We start from the raw sequence: 21,347 nt of genomic DNA on the forward strand, positions 1-21,347 counted from the left end.
TTAAGGTTCTAGGGCCCATAGTGTAGTATAATTCAGGCCAGCTGTTATTACTGCTTTCATTAGAGATGCAGGTAACGCTAAATTCGTGCACAATATATCCCTAAACTTTTATATATGTATGTAAACCATACATTATATTACGTATAATCTACTATGCATTACCAAAGCTTAACTAATTAAAAGGCTAAAATGCTACATTCTGAAGCAGAGGAAATACAAACTGACCAAAATTCCTGCAAAATCTTGGATCCTCATTTTGCTTATTTCAGGACCCCATGAAGATGCCCAGGTACTCTAGAAAGAAGACCACGCCATCCATCCTCTAAGCTTCTCAGCCTAAACCAGATGTTCCAGACTTTGCACCTCTTTCATTCTTCCCCAGTTCCTTGAAATCCACCCTGAGCATTTCTAACCTGAATTTACTAACCCAAAACACCATATATTGCTGAAAGAACATCGAGGTATAGTTGCATTCCATTAAGTGTAAGAATCACCTGTGGCACAAGATAAAACCAGATTTTGATTCAGGAAGTCAGGCGTGGTGTACAAGAATCTGCATTTTTAAAGAATGCCATGGGCCATTCTGCTAAGGACCGCCTTTAAAGAAATCAATGGGCTCCCCATTTCTTAGTTTTGCTTTTTTTTTTTTTTTTCAAAATAATTATCACTCACCAAGAGTCCATCATCTCCTTAAGTAATCTTTAATTGGAATCTGTTTATCTTTTCCAGACTACACCCTCTTCAAGTTACAAGTACTGCAAGATTAGCATCAGGTCGGCCTGGTCCCTCCTGCTGCAGCCAGCCTGGCTTCAAGACCCTGAACAGCTGCTCTGACCATCTGTGAGGCTGCAAAGGCCAGGCCTGCCTTATCCTCTTTGCTCACACTCATCTGATAACCTCAGCACAGTGAGCAGGACCAGCCTGGGCCCTCTATGGATTAGATCTGCTCCCTTGTATGGGACTGGGGTGAGGGTGGAGAACCTTCCTGGGGACATACATGTATGATAACAATACAGCTTTTGTTTAAATGACTTTTTGCAGCTTCACCTTTGGGAGGTGTCCCAGAGAATAAGGGACAAATCTGAAGTTATCTTCAACTACATCAAAACATCATTACCTTTTGAGGCTAATTTTGATTTCTGGAACTCAGGAGTCAGTACCAACTGGGGATTCAATAGTGTTTCTACTAAAACCGTGATAATGGATTCTGTTCATCATCGATTACGTACTAAGCCCCTTGGTGGTACTGTAATGGCTCAACGCGACTAGGCTGAACTACATTTCCCAGAAGGCATCTCCCTGTATGTTTCCAGGTAGCGTGGGCAAGGACTGTTTCTTTCAGGTGATTGATAACCTACCTGCACAACTTTCTGAGGCTCGCAGCAATCTGTCACTACCCTCTAACAGATCTTTTTTTATTTAAACACTCTCTGGATAGGTGCTTTAATGCACTGAACACACTGATAGGGGCTTTCTGAAACTGTGCTGATATCATTTCCTGATTGACCTTAAACACAGTAGGTAAATTTTGAGTTTACCGAGCCTGACCAAGAAACAAATATTTCCCTACTATAGTAGCTTGTTATTGAACTACATTTTATCCCCAGCTTTTTTTTTTTTTTTTAAGATTAAACCACATATCAGTTCTTTGCTGCTTCCATCAATCATTCTAAATATACAACACAGTCTGGCAGATACATAACCTGCCTTCAAATTTTTCCATCAGGATCCACAGTCGGTCCTTTATTTCAAGGATCCAAATTACTGAACTTTTCCAGTCTTCCCTAGAACTACGGGTTCCTTTCTTTAGTTATCATCATAAATGTCTTGACTACCTCCTTCAAAACATCTGTCACAGTCAAAAACATGTGTTTCTAACATTGTTTTATCTCCATGAGTTCCTATTAAAGTATCATGTGTCTGACTTGCTTTTAGTTCAATTTAAGTAAAATTTGCTGGGCTTTGTTCTGCATAACAGTAACACATTTTTATGCTGGCAGGAAACATTTTTATGCTGGCGAAAGGTCTACTCTCTCTCCCCAGCTGCAGGCTAAGATTGACGGGCTGACCTTGAAAGAGAGTTCGGCTGGGGTAAAATGAAACGTGTTGCAACATGTCCCCCCTATGATTACTCCTGCTCCCTTGCTTTCCTGCTTTCCCAAACTGCACCAGAAAGCAGTATCATTCTTTCATAGTCGCACCTGGTAACTTGACACTTGCTGTGACACCTTTCTACTGTTTATTTCCAATGTCTCAATTTTCCACTCTTCTAAAGGGCTTAGCGTCATCTGGAAGCTTGGCACTTTCCCTCTGTGCCCAGGGCTGCAGATGACTGATAACAACATTAAATAAGACCCATCTTAGTTCCAATCTCTACATAATGCTCACCATTTAAACGACTCCATTCAAAGAAGTGCCTGTTCTCCTCTACTCTTTGTTTTCTTCTGTCTGAACTACTTCCTTCCTTTTGACAAAACTCATCTCTTCCAGTCCCAGTGTGTCGTTGCTGTTGCAGGGCAAGGGAGGGGAAGATGGGCAGAGGCTTTCTGGAAGTTTGAGTGAATCCTATCCATGGACTCTGCCATGTATGTCTGGTTGGTTCACCTCAAACCGTTCCAGTATCAAATTAAGAGCCAGGCTTCTGTCACTAAGCTGTGTGACCATGGGCAAAGTCCCTTTATCTCCTTGGTTCTGTTTCTTCCTCTCTAAAATGAAACCCCTCGCCTCTGTAATGCGTGGTGTTTGGTGTTTAGATATAAAACTATATTCTAGTAAAGCTTGCTCTGTCTTGATAGGAGGCAAACGACACTTTCTTCAATAGATCATGTTTGCTTAAGATTTCAGTGACTTTTTTTTTGGCCTACAAACATTTGGTACCTTTCTGATGGATGGAATCATTTATGGGTAATCAGAACAAGGCAGATATTGAAAGCAATAAGGAGAGGAAATCCGAAAAACTTGAGCTACATCTCCAGGACAGAAAGTACAGGGCAATGTAATCTAGCACCCCAGAGTGATTTTACACAGAAACAAAGTTTTCAAATGAGTGCTTAAGGGAAATGATCCTCCCATATCCAGCTACAGTCTCTGGCAGGTGGCCAAAGTGGTAAGACAGCTAGATGCTGAGTGGCATGAAACCAGCTGGGCCAATGAGAAGGTATGAGTTGACCCAAGTACTTCAAGTTATACAGACAGACCAAGTATCAGTGGCCACAGTCTAAATGCCCACAGGACCAGTCAGGTCACAGGAAGAGAGCAAATGTCATCAACTGTAACACCATGGGCAGTGCAGGAAGTGGGGTGAACCATATAGCATATGCCTATATTACCACAAGGCATCCAAATCCAATTAAAAACAATTTTTTAATGTTTATTTATTTGTGTAAGAGAGAGCACGAGCAGGGGAGGGGTAAGGGGGGGAGGGAGACAGACTTGACGAAGAGGGCTCTGTGCTGACAGCAGAGAGCCCGATGCGGGGCTCGAACTCACGAACCGCGAGATTACGACTTGAGCCAAAGTTGGATGTTTAACCTATTGAGACACCCAGGTGACCCTCCAAATCCAATTGGGGAAAAAAAATGGCCAGGTGAAACAAAACCTACTTACTGGTAGACCCAAATCAACCCTCATTGTACCCGTTTACCATCTCTGACCTTACGGGAACTTTAGCCCTCTGGGTTTTTTTGCTGACATTTCGGTGGAGACTAAACCCCCTGTTGCTCTGGAAAATGCTGGGGAGTAGGGGCACATATGGACAGATGTATTTTTCTGGCAAAGTAATGTAAAAGATTCCCTTTATTTGATGGACAAAATCTCTACTCATTAGTAATGAAACTTCTGTTAGAAACACAATCCTTCTTCAGAGGATAATAACAGTGCCCGCTTCATAGGTTCCGGTGAGGACTGAAAAAGATAATCACTTAAGATATTTAGTGCAGCCCCTCACACATATGCTAGCTGCTATCATTATTATTATGAAATGATATCAGGTGACAGAAGGCAAACTACATTCTCCCACAGAACCCCACAGAGGAGGTTTCCAAGTCTGGGGTGGGGTCAGACAACCGCCTCACCATAAAGCAAGATGAAGGATCCTGTGCTTTCCAGACCGTGCTGCTGCTCAAACACTGGGGGCCTCTGTGATGTACGAAAACACCACATCTGTCCCTTCCCTCTCCCTTCCCCACCCACTCAACCCCGACCCAAGGTCCCGGTGCTGAGACTCCAGGAAAAAGGGAGAGCAAAGGATTCTGAAGCACTGACTCCCTGGGTTCCCCGCCCCTCCCAAGATTTTCAAAAACCTATTTTGAAACGAACACACCGTTCACAATCCCACCCATTGTAATGATACCCCTACAAATCCTAAGAATCCTTTATAAGGAAGTGGATGTCTTTTAAAAATCCAGAGAGCATAGCTGGCATGCTTTGACATGACAAAACACCTCTTCCCATAGCTTCTGTTTGTTTTCCCCTCTCTCCACCCCTCAGCTGAAGGTAAACACTGGTGCCTGTGATCATCATGTTCTACTCAGTTTTGGAAAAAAAGGCAAAAAAAAAAAAAAAAAAAAAAAACCCAAAAAAAGAATATCCTAAAATTTTAATCTACGCTCGATTACAAATCTTTGTTATTTCATGGATTGAATGTATAATCTTTCTCAGTCTTCGGCAATGTAACTCTGATAAAGAGCTATTTTGGGGGACACCTGGGTGACTCGGTGGGTTGAGCGTCTGACTTTGGCTCAGGTTATGATCTCATGGTTCGTGAGTTCAAGCCCCGCATCGAGCTCTGTGCTGACAGCTCAGAGCCTGGAGCCTGTTTCAGATTCTGTATCTCCCTCTCTCTCTCTCTGACCCTTCCCCACTCACACTCTGTCTCTTAAAAATAAACATTAAAAAAAAAATTTTTTTTGGAATCAATGACTAAGTGAATGAACAAATTTATCTTTGGAAATAAAGAAACCCACAAAGAATGCAATTAGGACCCTCGCTTAAGAAATTGAGTTATTTTCGGGGTGCCCGGGTGGCTCAGTCGGTTAAGCGTCCGACTTCGGCTCAGGTCATGATCTCACGGTCCGTGAGTTCGAGCCCCGCGTCGGGCTCTGTGCTGACCACTCAGAGCCTGGAGCCTGTTTCAGATTCTGTGTCTCCCTCTCTCTCTGCGCCTCCCCTGTTCATGCTCTGTCTCTGTCTCAAAAATAAATAAACGTTAAAAAAAAAATTAAAAAAAAAAAGAAATTGAGTTATTTTCAAAATGGCTTAACGGGAGCATGATTTTTGTTTGCTTTTGAAAAGTTCAGGATACATCATCAAATACACACTAACCTATGATTGCAAATGAGGTAATTTTAACACTTTAAAAGCAAAGGTTTTTTGGGTATTCTACTTCACCTATTTGGGGGGAAACTTTGCTTTACGAATGATTAAAACATACGTAAGTACATCTTGCTTTATAAAGGGTGAAAATCAAATGTCAGGTGCATTCAAGAACCCTAGCATTCCATGAATTCCATGAAGGCTTCTTTTGAAATATGAATGACACTTCTGATCTATTTCCTTCTGAAATTTGGATTTTTCCATTCATTATAGGACACCTACAATGAATAATAATGTCAAGTGATATTATTAAAATATTCTGACTTTTTATTACTATTTATTTTCTCTCCCCTAAAGGGAAAGAATAGTAAAAAAACAAAAAACAAAAAACCCAAAACCACAGATTATGTTTATGTGTTAACTTCATTTTATTTGTCTACACTTTGTTTTTCTAGTGGCAGCAGGTTGCCTAAATAGCTAACAACATCCCTGCATATCTTGCAAACTCTTTTTCCTGGAGCATGGGGGTTAGAGAGTTGGACAAGAAGCTCCATGTATTTGGAAGACTTGAACAATGAAGCAGTGGCTAAGGCGTACTCTTGATTTAATTAAGGGACACATAAACTTTGCAGAGTCCTTTTTTCACAATAAACCATGAAGAAATCCTAGTTGAGGAATGAGAGGCACTCATCAATCAGCTTCCCTATAGGAGATTAAATTTATTTTATAACAGACTGTAGGATTTTCCAGTGAGTCACGTCCAGGAGCAGAAATGGTTACCAGGGTCACGTTTCTATTTTCTTATTTGCATAGATAGCGAAAATTTTATTTTTGTTCCAAGGCAGGGTTTTGGGGGTTTTTTTAATTTACTTTTTCTCTTTGATCACACCTGTAACTGTAGACCCAGATCCACCGTTAACTAAGAGTAACTACAAAACAAGAGTAACAACTAACAAGGTAACAACAAACCAAGAAGAAGAGAATGAATAGAGATGCAAGGAGGACGCTGTCCTGGGCGGGACTGGCCACATAACTCACAGGGTCTAGTGAAAAATAAAAATGCTGGTTCCGTGGTTCAAAAATTGTTAGCAACTCCAAGAGGGCCCCAGCAGAGCATTAAGCCAGGGGCAACGGTCTTTCTGAGCACAGGGCTATGTAACTCACTGCACAGGTCACAGGCCCATGAAGCTGGCCCTGGTTTTGAAAGACCCTTGCCAGGCCCTCTGGCTTTCACCAAAACAGTGAGAAAGCCTTCTCCAGGAGGTATGTAGGGTCAGCAACGTTCGCTGTAAGGTCAAACTCAAACTGCAATAAATCAAATACATGGAAATGAAATTAAAAGCTGCTTGGAGATACAGCTCTTTGCAAAAGAGGGGGACTGTGGAGATGTGTACATTTCACGTTCTGACTGGCAAAGTGCCTAACAGGGAAAGGTGTTTCATAATAGTTGAAATGCAAAATAGTGCAAATGACAACCAACATTTTCATCAACTAATCTTTTGGGTAGCAGTTCTTCCCTTCAAGGCTTCTCTGCTTATTACAAACAGCCATTTTCCTCTCTTGATCCCATTAAACGATACATTACCCACCCAGAAGAATGTTTAAGGTTAAATCCTAGTATCAATGGCATCTTAAAATATCTAAAATATCTGGCAGAAACAACTCTGTTCTCAACTATCAACAGAGAAAGAGAGAGAGAGAGAGAGAGAGAAAGAGAGAGAGAGAGAGAGAGAGAGAGAGAACAAGTTCCCATTCACCAGCTGGAGCTGGCCAGAAGAGGATTTGCCATTCTCAGCAAATTATATTATCTAAGGCGGACTCATGCTGAATCTTAAGTCTGACTTGAAGGGAGTCCCTATTTCCCAGCCCAAGGGCAAACTTTAAATAGCCATTAAAATGACATTTCAAAATAATAAAAGAACTCAAAGAACCGGAGGAACAAAATAAATGGTGTTGTAAAAGGAAATGGAAACATTACCATAATTAGAGCTTTTAAAAGAGACACTTTAAACATTGGGTGAACGCTGACTTGTTTACAATAGCACTCAAGGCGCATTGCAAGAGCCTAAGCGGGGACAGCACTGGTATTTACAAGAAAGGAAAGGTGAAGAAAGCTTTTGTAAGGTCACTGGAACGACTTCCTGAAACTTAGTTAAAGAAAAAACTCAAAATACCATTTTGGCCTTGATGGGAATTGTAAGGTTTCAACTAATTTGGTTTTGCCATCAATGCCATATGCCCAAATATGTAACTGGAGGGAAAGAGCCCCCATGATAGTCTAAAAACTTACTAACCTAACTCCCTTGTCACTCACCGTCACGAAGAAACGCACCCCCCCCTCTTTACAGTACCTAAACAGTGCAATTTTCAACGTGGGCATTTATTCCCAGTTAATGGAATGACATCTCGTCCAGCAAGTTCTTCCCAGGCAGGAACTTCATTTAACCTTGAAGAATGCCCTATATGGGCCCAAGCAGAGATCGAGTACTTCTTAAGTCCTTTTGATAATAACGGGAAGCCAAACCTAGCGGGCTAGCATTCAGCCTCATGGACCAGTACTTGAGAAGCTGCACAGAAGAACCATGAGCTTAGAAGTAGGGAGCCCTAGTGAGGCTGAGAAGCTCAGAAAACACAGAGGAAGCACCCACTCGACAGAGGGAGCTTGGAACAGGTCCCACAGCCCTGGAATATCCACTAGATGTACCAGATGTGCTAAGCCTGTCCTTGGCGAGGGGAGCAGCTGTGCTGGCTAGAGCACTGGCTTCCTGGTTTTGCTTCTACACAGCCAGGAGGGTGGGCAGCCACCCCACGCCCCTGCCCCCAACAGGCAGGCTACAAACCTGTCCTGGAAAAGAAGGAAAGGTCATCTGATTTCATCAGGACAATCAGAAGATTCTTTGCACCATGCAAATGTACCATTCAACAGTGAGCAGTGCAAAGACAAACATGTTTTGGTGAAAGAAAGGTGTCTGAGAATTAAAAATTTTAGAAACCACAGGGTCAGCAACTTACACTTTGCAGCCTAAATTCACCTTGAAAAAAAATTACTCTTTTCAACTCTTTCGTATTGAAAAAAACTAAACAGGAGCTTCCTCGCTGGAGAGAAGACTTGGAAAAACCCCAGAGCGAAACTAAAAGCGTAACCTTGGCCAGCACTCTTCTGGCTTCCCCTTGCTATTATTAAGTATCCTTCTGTTTGACGACGAATTTCTCCACTTCTCACAAACCATCTCTCTTCTTTCTGTGGCCAGAAAAATCTGAAAACCCTCTGTTTATACTGAGCCTGTTGCTATGCAAATCATTAAAACACATTACAAAAATCTTTCCTTTGAGTCAGGAGGAGAACATGATGGGGAGAGAGGAATCGCGAACAAGAGTCCCTTCACTGAACAGCAGAGCTGGTGGAAAGGAATAGGGGGAGCAAAGTGGAAAAAATTACGGTGGTCCCATCCCTTGAGTCATTTTAACCAAAGTGGGAAAACTAACATTTTTCAAGCCCCAAGGTAATGTATCTTAGACTTTGGAGTGGGGCTAACAAACCCTGGTCTTAATCTCTTTAATTCCTATGGTTTCATGACTCATCTTCCATCTGTCTACTAGTGTCCTTTGTATCAGCTTTTTTGCACTTCTGTAAGAATACCGAGATTTTTTTCCTTCCGTGTGTATGCCTATGTGAATTCTCCTTTTGACATCTTTTGCCTTCTTGTTCAATTATCACCTAAATGTAGGGCTTGAATTGTCCATTTCTTCTCCAACTCAATCATAGTACCTCGGCAGGTTTCCTTCTCTTATGAAGACATTTGTTCTCCGAAAATCATATCCAGATGAGACGAGACACAGTATGTCAAAATTAATGTCAAAAAAAAAAAAAAAAGAGCTTCTCAATTTTCTACTTAAAAAAATATGGACTTGATCATTTGAAGAAAGTAAATCACCTTCTTGAACAGTGTGCAATCAACATCATTCTCAAATTTTTGTTGTACTGTTCCCAGGACTCTATTAACCTGCAAGTTTTCAAGGGTGGAACTGTCTGGGGACAAGAAATGAAGCACAAACTTTTAAATACATCCTCCTTCCACTGCTATGTATCTTGAGATATGTGCGTTCACAAACACCCCATCCCCCCAAACAACCTGAGTGCTAATTCTAAATTCTTTTTCCTTATTCAGAAAGAAGACATGGCCGGGCCCTACTAATGCTATAGAACCTGTTTTCTTCTCAAATAGAAGTAGCCAAACCTTTGCCAACATGTGTTGGGTGAAAACGAGTTTGGTTGGCTCCAGACAAAGGCTTACTTTTTAAGCGCAGATGGCTGAATGGTTGCCTCCTCCGAGGGCTTGCCCACAGTGAAAGACGGATTCCTATTTCTAATCTATGCAAATATCTTACTCTGCGGGGCATCACAAAGACTAACTGTTTTGTGTCAGACACTGCAGATCCCAGGTGCAGCACATCTCCACCTCAGACGCCTGGTAACACGGGTAACAGCAAATAGCTTAAGAGTTAGTCACTAACCCGCTCCTAATGAATGTTGTTGGGGCCTTCTGTGAAACATTCCTCTGGAATCCTGCCCTATCACCGCTGCTTCTCCTTGGCTGCTCTGCCTGGAAGACAGTTTCAGTATTCAGTTTGGACCCTGATGCTTCTAAAACCTCCCAAGAAGGCTCAGATCCCCACAGGCTCCTAAGGAGCCCTGGTAGCATTCTTCACCTTGAGTTCAGCTCATTTATTTGTGTCCAACAACAAACCCAGGAACCTTGCTCATTTTAAAATGTCATTCTGTCCAAACCAGGGCTCCTTTGCACTCCAGTCCATATGCCTACAACCCATGGTACAGCTCACGAATCACACCTGGGTCACTTCCCAAGTATATGTCATTCTCTCTCCTCCTTCTCCATCAATTCTCCTTTCTTTACTTACACCACTTCTCTCGCTTATTTTCTCATCTCCCCAACTAAAGTCTTTCACTTGCTCTGATGTCCCTTGGCACATTCCAGTTTTAGGGTTCCTTGGAGCAACAAAAATTTCTGTAATGCTGGAAAAAAACCCCACAAAACCAAAAACCCCCAACTCCTCATGCTAACCTAGCTCCTAACTTTAAACGTTCTTTGCCATAAAGAGAAGGTCACACCTAACATATATACAGTTTAGTTCCATGTTTAAGCCTAAAAAATGTCCTTCAACATTTTGTTTTCTTTGTTAGTTTTTCTGATCAAATGACAATAACAGAGTTTGCTTCAAAAACCTCGGTTGGAAAAGATTTCATTCTCTCCTTATCAAAGTTCATCTTAAATGAACCAAGCTAACTGAGCAAAAAAGAAATTCTAAAGGAAAAGGAAAGAAGTCCTATCGAATCTCCAGTCTCAATAACCCCTACCATCAAAATTCCTACTTTATAACTCAAATTTTTGAGATTTAAAACACTTTTTGTTTCAGCTTGTGAATGCAAATATTGACAGTCAAATAATCTGGCATTAAGTTTACTTACCTGGAAAATCTAAAACCGCAAAGAGCTTTAGAGGTTAACTAATTTGTTAATTACCAAGTCGGGATGAAAATCAGAACCACCCGAATATCATTTATTTTAAACAATATATACTCCTGATGCTCAGCCCTAGACATTTCAATTTAGACTTCTGTTACAGCCCTAGAATCACATTTATAATAAATGCTCCAGGTAATTACAATATAGCAAGCCCTGGTCTGTTTGAGAACCATTGATCTAGTCCAACATCCTACCCAATATGGCGGTCTCCTCTCCAAGACACCACCCCATCTACCCACTCAGTGCCACAGCACTTCCATAAACTAGGGCACTCACCCTGTTATAGGTGTGCTTGTGCCACCTTTTTATGGCTTTACTTATTAGAAACTGTGTTCTTATGTTGAGCCAAATAACCAAAGTCTTTCAACTCCTTGCACTTCACTTATTATTGGCCCAAATTTTGCGCTCCAGAGTTAACACAGAATTCCCCCCCACAAGAGAGAGAGAGCAAGACAGAGGGAGAGAGAGAATCCTAAGCAGGTTCCACACTGTCAGTGCAGAGCCCGACGTGGGGCTCAATCTCACAGACCATGGGATGGTGACCTGAGCCGAAACCAGGACTTGGACACTTAACTGACTGAGCCACTCAGGGGCCCTAAGCCTTCATTTTTCTAAGCTTAAACAACCTTTTTTAACTTCATAAAGGACAATTTCTGAGTCCCTTACCTTTTATTTCAATTTCTTCTCCTTAACAACTGACTTTACAGAATAAGTCTGTCTAGAGTAACAACACTTCGTTTTTTTCCTACAGACTGAACTTTGCCCAATATGTTTTAATTTATAGTCTGCGTTTCCTCCTTGTTACCCACTGCCTTGCATTTCACAGTCCAAGAGCCATGAATCAGCAAGTACTTATTAACCTAATGCTGTGTTCCCGACACTGTGTAAAGTAGTCAAGGAAGATTCAGAAGCCAGTGGAAACTGTCCCATTTGGAGGAGTTAATAACTTCGTGCACAGAAAAGAAACTACATAAGTGAAAAAAACCGGAAAACAGTGCACAACAGTTTCCAACCAAGTGCTTCAAATGAATGATACCTGAAAGATGGAACACAGGTTTTCTGGTCAGGCTGTGAGCTATTTCATGGCCTCTGCTGACAGAAATACCACCTATTTAACGATAGTTTTTATTTTAAAAAGAAAAAAAAAAAGAAGATGGAAACTATCACCTTAAAATGGACATAAAAATTTTAAGTGCTTCCTATTTTAAAATCTTGGGGCATCCTGGGTGGCTCAGTCAGTTAAGCATCCGATTCTCAGTCTTGGCTCAGGTCATGATCTCAGGGTTCGTGGGATCAAGCCCCAAGTTGGGGTCCTTGCTGTCAGCGTGCAGTCTGCTTGGGATTCCCTCTTTCCCTCTCTCTGCCACTCCCCCTTCCACACACACACACACACACACACACACACTCACTCTCTCTCTCTCTCTCTCCCTCTCTCTCTCTCTCTCATTCTCTCAAATCAACAAACTTAAAAAAATTTTTTAATAAATAAAATAAAAATTTTAAATCTAAGAAACCACACATGCAATAATCAAATACAATATTCCTACTTTGCAGTGTTATTGGTACTGCTTCCTAGTACTCTGAATGCCATGAGCCAAGAAAAACGTGGAAAGTAGAAGCTTGATGTAATTCTCCTTATTACCAGAAAGAACCATTTGATGAGAAGACAACCCCTCCGCATATTTTAATGGAAAACTCTTACCAATAAGCGAACCGTACTAACACCAACCAACACCAACTGCTTCATTCATGGAATCACTATGAGACTTTAGAAACATGCAAACCCCTCACTTTACAGATAAGGGAAAAACCACTTCACAGATGGCAGGTGGTTTCTTCCAGGCAAGACAGCCAATGAGCAGGAGGGTGGGACCAATCCCAGGTCTCCTCTCTACCGACGGCTCCCTGTCTCCTCCTATTGTGACCCAGGACAAGCAAAACTCTCACCCTTCTCAACGTTCTCCTCAACTCTGCTCCCATCATTAGTTATGTTTTTAATCCTCAAATCCAAAGTCTGATGCTACATTTTGCTTGGGAGCATATTAAGGGCAAGAGTAGAACAAAGAAGTATTAGGTGGTTAATTCTTTTTTTTTTTTATGCTTATTTTTTTTATTTTGAGAGAGATTGAGTGAGCGAGCAGGGGAGGTGAAGAGAGAGAGGGAGAGAGAGAGAACCCCAAGCAGGCTCCATGCCATCAGCACAGAGCCCGATGCGGGGCTCAAACCCACAAACCGTGAGATCACGACCTGAGCCGAAACCAAGAGTCGGATGCTCAACCAACTGAGCCACCCAGGCGCCCCGTAGATAGTTAATTCTTTATTAAATTCTAGCCCATCTACTCTACCCATAGACTTCAACTAATACTTCTATGCTGCCAGGCACAATGCTCTACTGGCTCAGGATCACTGCTACCTGACTAGCATCATAGGGAACCACCGGGGTCGGCACCATGGATTCAAACAACGATTCTAAAGCTGCGAAGCAACTGGTAAACAATCCCCAACTACTCCACCCTCCCCCCCAACTACACCCACCTACACCTACACCCCCCCCAAATCAGCCAGCTCATCTACTTCATCTGAAGCCTCACAGTTGATCCACGCCCTTATGCACAACCCAGAAAAAAATGCACCTACCTTGTGGCCTCCTGCTGAAGCCATGACACATTTGGCACATAGAACATGACTCCGAAGAAAAGCAGAGGCTCGTTAGCAAATTTGTCCAGATGTTTCTTCAGAGGTTTCTCCAGCTCCACCCATCGTGCTTGCTGGCTCTTGCTGAGAAACCAAAGGCCAAAGTAGTGTGTCTAGACGAAAGAGTAAAATAGCATCAGTCTATGTTTATCAGGGGTACCCCCAAGACTGCACAGGAGAGCAAGACTCTGACGCCCTACGCCACGTTTGCTTTCCCAGTTCGGACACGAGGATCCAGCATTTACTTTCTGACTTTAGGACAGGCCAAAAGAAACCACATGCACACAATCCACAGGGGCTATCCGATATAGTATCCATAGCCATCGCTGTTGTTGGTACATGTGGGTACTGATGCACCGGTGTTTGGGAAGGGGGTGGGGTGCAGGGGTGGGGACAGGGTTGGCTTTTTTCCTACGCTCTCAAGGCCGACTTTCCTGTGGCTTCTGAATGCCTCGTGATGTCACGTGGAACATGCTGGCAAAGGCAAACACAGTTCTTGCACCTGCTGCAAAGTAACTTGGTACTCAACTCCTAAGACAAAACCTTCTGCCAAATGAAAGCTTCCACATTGCAGGATATTTCCATACAGTACCAGATTTCAACGGAAAATTGATTCACTCCTTTTGAGTTTTAATGAAGTACTTTCAAAAACATCAGCCTCGACCACTTCATTATACATGAACTGCAGCAAATCTCTCCCCCATATCAAGCTTTGAGAATGGAAGGATGTCTTCGCAGCTGCCAGGGGAGCCCCTGGTGGCTGTTCTTGGCAGATTACGGTGGGATTTGATAGATGAAAGTAAGATTTTCACCCTTACACTTGAAGCCTCAACCAGTTTAGTTTTGAACAACGTGCTAAATGATTAAAACAGGTACTTTTATGCATCCAATCTTGTCTTTATATTAATTCACACTAGGATTTCAGGATTAGCACAACAATCACCAAAAAATAGATCACCGCTTTTGAAATTTTCTTTTATATTTCAATTATAGCTTAGCACAGTTTACAGCACACCTGGAAATTTGCCTTCAAAAGAACGTTTTCATTTCGATGTTTAATTTCCAAAGGCATTCTTGTGCTGATGTTCCCACTCCAGCTGGCTGTCCCATCAGCGGTATCACAGATCAATCCCTGCCACAACCCTACCAAAATCTGTACCAGAAGTCTTGATTCTGACTTCCCTAGAAAACCAGGCATGTCCTTGCCTACTTAAGGCTACAGACCAAAACACTCTCAAGGATATTTTCAAATGCATGTACTTTCAGATGGGAGCAATGATTTCCCCAGCTTTGCTCCATGATGTTTTAAAAACGTTATTTATTTTTGAGAGAGAGAGAGAGCACGACCAGGGCAGGGACAGAGAGAGAGGGAGACACAGAATCCGAAGCAGGCTCCAGGCTCTGAGCTGTCAGCACAGAACCCAATATGGGGCTTGAACCCACAAACCATGAGATCATGACCTGAGCTGAAGTCAGATGCTTAACTGACTGAGCCACCCAGGCGCCGCTACTCCATGACGTTTTAAAGGGCAAGCTCACATAAGGAATCTGCATCCCTTGAGCAACAGAATGCCAACACACAGAACCAAGGTTATAGCTCCATCAACTTGGACAAGCTGCCTGAATTCTGACCCTATTTTGTTCACTTCCCAGCTTCGGTGAGTCTGGTGGTTGTTCTACTGTGACTGATGACGTAGAGGAAATGAAATGTGGCTGAGTAGAAAGAAGACGAGCTGTGAAGTCTATCCACCTCCGGGCACTTGCACTCACTGTCCTAATAACCCTATACAAATTCCTGAGGCTCCAGAGGGTCAGAGCTCCCATCTATAAGACGGGGTCGTACTGCTATCATGCACAGGCTGTGAGGGGTATCAGGGATATCGTGTCTGTCCACTGTGCGCATGGCACGTGTAAATTAACTGCTTCGGGAATGGTGCTCTCTGTGGCTGCTACTATCATTATCAATCATCGTCACCATCGGTAAATGAAAGCAGGCAAGCCTCAAGAAATCTTTTTCATCAGCACTCCTGGCATGCCTATGAACCACAGAATTAGAGGATAGAGGTTACCTGGAGATAAATGAAAAAAAGCAGGCAAGAGTAGAAGCTGGAAGGCCCGTAAGTAACATAAAAACCTAAAAGATGTAAGAAGAAAAATCATCACAAAATAGTCCCTCCGCTCAGATGTGCTTTAGTCTTACAGGTGTTTATGGGACACTGGAACATCGCTCTGATGCTGTCCTAGGGGATCTATGATGTAGGCTTAAGCTAATCTTAAAATGAGGTAATCTGGGTACTGAACAGACCGTCTGAAAAGGGCCCAAGGCAGTTCTGCATTATACTGAATTCCGAACGGACACAGTGTTGTGTGAGGGTATGTCACTGCATTTTGGGTGGCTAGGAATGAGTCTGCATATAATAAATGAGGTAATATATATAAACAGTGACATGCTACGTAATAGTTATTTTCTTTGGAAAAGAAGCCCTTTTATAAGCCTGGGTGGAGAAAGGGAGGGACAAGCTTTGCAGTTGCTTAACAGGCCAGCCATGATTTATTAACTTTCACCAAAAGCAGTCCTGACATTAGAGGGTATAATTTCATGATCATACTTCATTCAAATTACAACAGTCACTCAAATTAGTAACATTCAAATTAGAAATGGTCCACATTAAATGCATAAACATCCTATAATCAATTTTGCCAAAAAAAAGAGTTTTGGTTCCCCCCCCCCCCCCAGAGGACACAGACTACCTGAGTGAGCTACCATGCATTTATCCACTGGAGTAACTATATTACTACAATATTACTACTCAAGAAATGGGGTGTCCAGCATAAGGCAGAGCTGAGAGAGGCGGGTAACCTGGAAGATACAGTTCCTACCTAAGAGGCCAGAATAACCAGTTTTAGAAGCACTGAACTCAGGGACGCCTGGGTGGCTCAGTCGGTTAAGCCTCTGACTCTCGATTTCAGCTCAGGTCATGATCTCACGGTTTGTGAGAGCGAGCCCCACATCGGGCTCTATGCTGACATTGCGAAGCCTGCTTGGGATTCTCTCTCTCCCTCTCTCTGCCCCTCCCCTGCTCGCGTGCATGCTCTCCAGGGCGCTCTCTCTCTCAAAATAAATAAATAAACATTTTTTTTTTAAGTGCTGAATTCAGTTATCTGGTGGGAAGGAAAGTCCATTTATGAGATCCCTAACCCCACACCATTTTGTGAAGCTATGCCCAAAGTCACCTTCTCTATTCCCACCCTGCCACCCCCACCCCATTCTTCCTCTAGCTATATCCCTGCCCTGGAGTATTCAACAGAGGAGAGAGACTGTCTCAAAGTTCTTAGCCTGCTCTATTTAAGTTCACGATGCAGCACGAGTTTATTCTGCCGTATCTTACGCAGTGCCTCTCAGGAAATAGCATCAGAAACTAACCTCTCACTTAAACCAACAAGTGCATCAATCAACTTCCTGTGTATTAGCCAAGGGACCATTAATCCCCTCAGGCCCAGCTGAGACCACACCAGGCTGGTTCATAATTGACTTGCCATCAACTCCAGCTGAATTCTGAAAGCTGAGCTTCCCTGCTAACCACTGCCCCATGATTTAGCAGAATGTGGTAGATGATTCCAAACAGAAACCACCTCCTCCGTGGCCAGAAAGATCCCATCATATTGCCCGAGTACATACCCCCAAACAGTTTTGTTTAATCTCTGAAGCTCCAAACATCAGCCAGGTCTGGCGAACCCTCACGATACCTCTGGGTGAGCTATTAATCCCATTTTATTTCTCTAGTTTTCTTTAGAAAATGGGTCTGGTTACCTTGAATTCTGCAGTGAGCTCACTGCAGTGAAGGAAAAAGAAGACAGACGAACCGGTGCCCAGGGAGAGGAACCCCATCTGTGAATCAATGACTAAAAATGCACTACTGAGAAACAGTGTAAGGAAAGACACACTAACATGACATTTTCATAAGAGTAGTTTCCTGGTCTATTTGCTTTGGAGTTTCTCATTTTAACACAGGAAGCATAAATGTACGCGCGCACTCAAAAATATGCTAGTTTCTTAAGCGGCAGATTTGTGTGTGAATATTTTAGTGCCAAAGTAAGATCCAAGCACCAGGAAAAAGATTCTAGTGAATAAAGGCCTTTAAAAATAGTCTGGGGGTGTTCTGATTTGTTTGTTCATTTATTTGCAGAGATAGTGGAATCCCCCACGTTAGCTGTGACTAGGGGAAGATTCTTTTTGAGGATTTTGCTTTTCCAGTTTTGTGACCAAAGACGCATCTTTCATGCTATCTGCAAGGGTTACAGATGCAGTCTTGGCAATGACCAGGGATTAAATCCATGATCTTATCTCAAGCGTTTTGAAGAGTTAATCATCCAGAAGCAAACATTTAAAATATCTTGCATTACGCTGTAATTGGTTGCCTGTCATACCCAGTGCTTCAGTTGTAAATTAAGAAACAGAGTTGGTGTACCTCCACATAAAATATACAGGAATTACATACAGGCATTAAAACTTTCACTGAGGCATGGAAAATACTTCAAAAGATGACTATAAGCAGGCTCTGAAACGGCACTTCACGCTATTACATTCCAACGGCTTTGGAAAATAAACCACTATACATCAGTCGGATGACTGTAAAAAAACAACTTGTGTGCAATCAACCTCTACTCTGGGTAGGTCTGGGATTTCTGGAACTGACACGTCTATAATTAACAACTGCACCCCCTTCATTTTCCTAGCCAATCTTTCACAAAAGTAGAGGAAAAGACACTGCAGAGTCACATCGACCCAAGAAGCAAACCTCCTAACCAAGAAAAAAAAATCACTCTTCTGAGGCTGTACAGCTCACTCAAAATATACAAAAAGATGAAGACTTACGAGTTAAGACAGGGGAAATTACTTCACCTACAGTCTCTTGTATCTAGAAACCAGACACGGGTGCCAGGTTGCCTCAGAGAACGGACGTTAAGCTAGTAAGATTTCACGTTATAATCTTTATACAGACAAAAAGCAACACAAAATTCAGAGACCAGACATCTCTCCCACAGTCTTCTTCAGCTGATTCTTAATCAATGTTATTTTAGTCCACTGCAAATACAAACGTATATGGATAAGGGGAAGCAGGCTCCAAAACACAGCAATTTCCACTATTATCAACAGGGCCAGGAAATGAAGTATTCCATTTAACCGAATACTCTTATAATTGCACATTATGTTGTTACCAATGCCCAAAAGATTAGCATAAAATCAGACCATACATATATCCTTAATGTAACTTCACTTAAGCTAGTCAAGATTCAGTATCTTTATAAACTCTAGCTGTTATGAGAATAGCAAAATGTGGGACATTCCTACTGTGGCCCACAGCTTGGCATAAATCACCTTTGAGTTCAAACGCAAATATAAATTTGCAAAAGAACAAGGGGATAAATCTGAGGACAATCACCCACCCTATGAAATGATCAGGGATTCTTTTTTAGGCTCCTTTAAAAACCAGAGCTGTCAGTCTAGTCTTAAGGGAGGTCCAAGAGTTATCAAATTCAGCATTCTCAAGAATAGATTCTCTGTCTTGAATAGAGTTTAACTATGAAGGTACCTTTGTGAAATTACTTATTCTTCCTCCACTTATGATTCTCTAATTAAAAGCAGAGTCAGGAGTATCCCTCAAGAAAATAATTCTAGCAGATTTCTACATTTTATTAGAATCCTTTATATTCCAATAAAATTCTTGATAGTCATTATTACTATTAACATGGCCTCCTTGCCACTCTTAGCACTGTTTAGTAGAAATATAATGTAAGCCACATCTTCAACTTTAAATTTTCTAACAGCTACATTTAAAAAGTACAGAGAAATGAAATTAATTTTAAATTTCATTTAAAATAGTGTATTCAAAACAGTAGGCTTCCAACATGTAACTAATATAAAAATGATGAGATAGTTTAACTTTTTTTTCATACTAGATCTTCAAAATCCGATGTGTATTTTCATACTTACCGCACATCTCAGTTCAAACTAGCCACACTTCAAGTATTCGATGGACACATGTGGCCAGTGGCTATCCTAGTGGACTATACAATCTTAATAACTATGCAAGGAATTGAAAGAGTTTTGGCTCAATGTATGATCACGGCTTCTAATAATTCAAGCCATCTAAAAATGAAACCAACAGATTTATAAAAGGGTCAGAGTCCCATCTTTGGAAGGGTTGTGTCAGAGTCCAGACAGCCCATGTGGTGAGAAGACTGCCGTATTGAGTGCCTCCAAGTGCCAGGCTCTGTAATACTAACAACTGACAAAACTAACTCTTTTAACCCTTCCAACAACTCATGGAGGTTGCTACTTTACCATCTCCATTTACAGATGAGGAAACTGAGGCACAGAGCAGTTCCATAACTATCCAGGATTACACTGGTGATAAGCGGCAGAGGCAGGACTCAAAGTCAGGCAGTTCTCACAGCCATGAGACCTGCTGCTTCTCTGTGCAATTATTTTTAAAATGTGAGAATTAGTCATAAGACACATTATGTTAACTATTCCTATCTTATCCCAGGTCAGTGATTCTCAAACTGTATTGGAAGGTAGGAAGGGCACAAGGAGCCGGGGTTCCAGATAACCATCCCCTCTGCAAACATAACAGCTCTATTTTTTCCACTTAAGTTCCACCTAACATCTCATTTGGAGAAATGGGTGACATCCATTAATCCAAACGTGTTTTAACTATATTATCAGAATTCCAATTTTCTGAGCCTTGTCATCTTATGTCTTTCCCTTAATAAAAGTTCCTTGCCAGAAATTCATACCCAATTTTTTTTCTGAACTTAAAATAATTAAAAAAAAAAATTTCCTAAGGAGTTCATTTTATTTCCCGTAGCCAGGTTATTAAGTTCACCCAGCTAGCATCTCTGTCCTTCCTGTCACCCCAATCCTCATTCTCTTTCTGCTATTTGGTTCTTTTCCGAAAATGCAAGGTGTTCATGTCAGTCACACTCTGCCTTGAAGTCCTTAGATGTCTCCCCATCTCACGGCAGCATTTTATTCTCCAAACAATTCAAAGAGGATTTTACAGAAGGCTAAAATAATTGTGAAACACTGAGTTCGACACCTTTAAAAAAAATAGCATTTATGGAGGTGTTTCCCAAAGCATTTTACTACACTCCTTTTCTGCCACTACACATGCCCAGGAATTCGAACAGTGGAGGCAGCCTGCCTGGGGTTGAGGACAAGCCCAGTCACGGCCAAAAGGTCATCCTGTGCTGTGATGGCCCCGTCTGTAACATGGAGACGGCCAGAGAAGCCACCGCACAGAGTTGAAATGAGAATCAGATGAACTGATATGGGGAGGGCACTCAGCACAGTATGTGACATTAAAAGTTGGAGATTTATTTTAATTATTCTTGTGACACATTTTAGACACAATGTCCTACAGGATCCAGTTAAAACTCCCTGGCTAGATACATCAAACCCTTCAAAAGCAGTCTCCTGCCTGCCTTTCTACACTCCTACCCTCCCTGACATGACCTCTCCACCCACCCCTCCACACACACACACACACACACACACACACACAAACAGATCAGTGCAAAATGAACTCTGCCCTTCCCTGAAAATTCCACGTGCTTTCCTGTTTCTGTACCTCAGCACGGACTGTTCCCTTTGCTTTGTTTCTTGTTTGTCCTATTTTCTAAGCTCTAGGGTTTCTGGGATCTGGGACCCTCTCATGTTCAGCTTCCCTTGGGGCTTGATTGTATTTGCTGACCCTACGAACCAGGTCTGGGTCCTCTAAATGCCACTTGA

General features: G+C 42.1%; 1 protein-coding gene across 3 annotated transcripts in view; it reads right to left on the reverse strand.

Moving 5' to 3' along the window:
* PTPN14 (protein tyrosine phosphatase non-receptor type 14) overlaps window positions 1-21,347 on the reverse strand; it is a 171,608-nt gene that overhangs the window by 74,186 nt on the left and 76,075 nt on the right. For all 3 annotated transcript variants that reach the window (XM_019428332.2, XM_019428341.2, XM_019428351.2), the window contains exon 3: window positions 13,496-13,665. In XM_019428332.2, the coding sequence (XP_019283877.1) occupies window positions 13,496-13,665 (170 nt within the window). The remainder of the gene's footprint in view (window positions 1-13,495; window positions 13,666-21,347) is intronic.

Source organism: Panthera pardus, unplaced genomic scaffold (assembly GCF_024362965.1).
Source record: "Panthera pardus isolate Hobbes unplaced genomic scaffold, ASM2436296v1 HiC_scaffold_21, whole genome shotgun sequence".
NCBI lineage: Eukaryota > Metazoa > Chordata > Mammalia > Carnivora > Felidae > Panthera > Panthera pardus.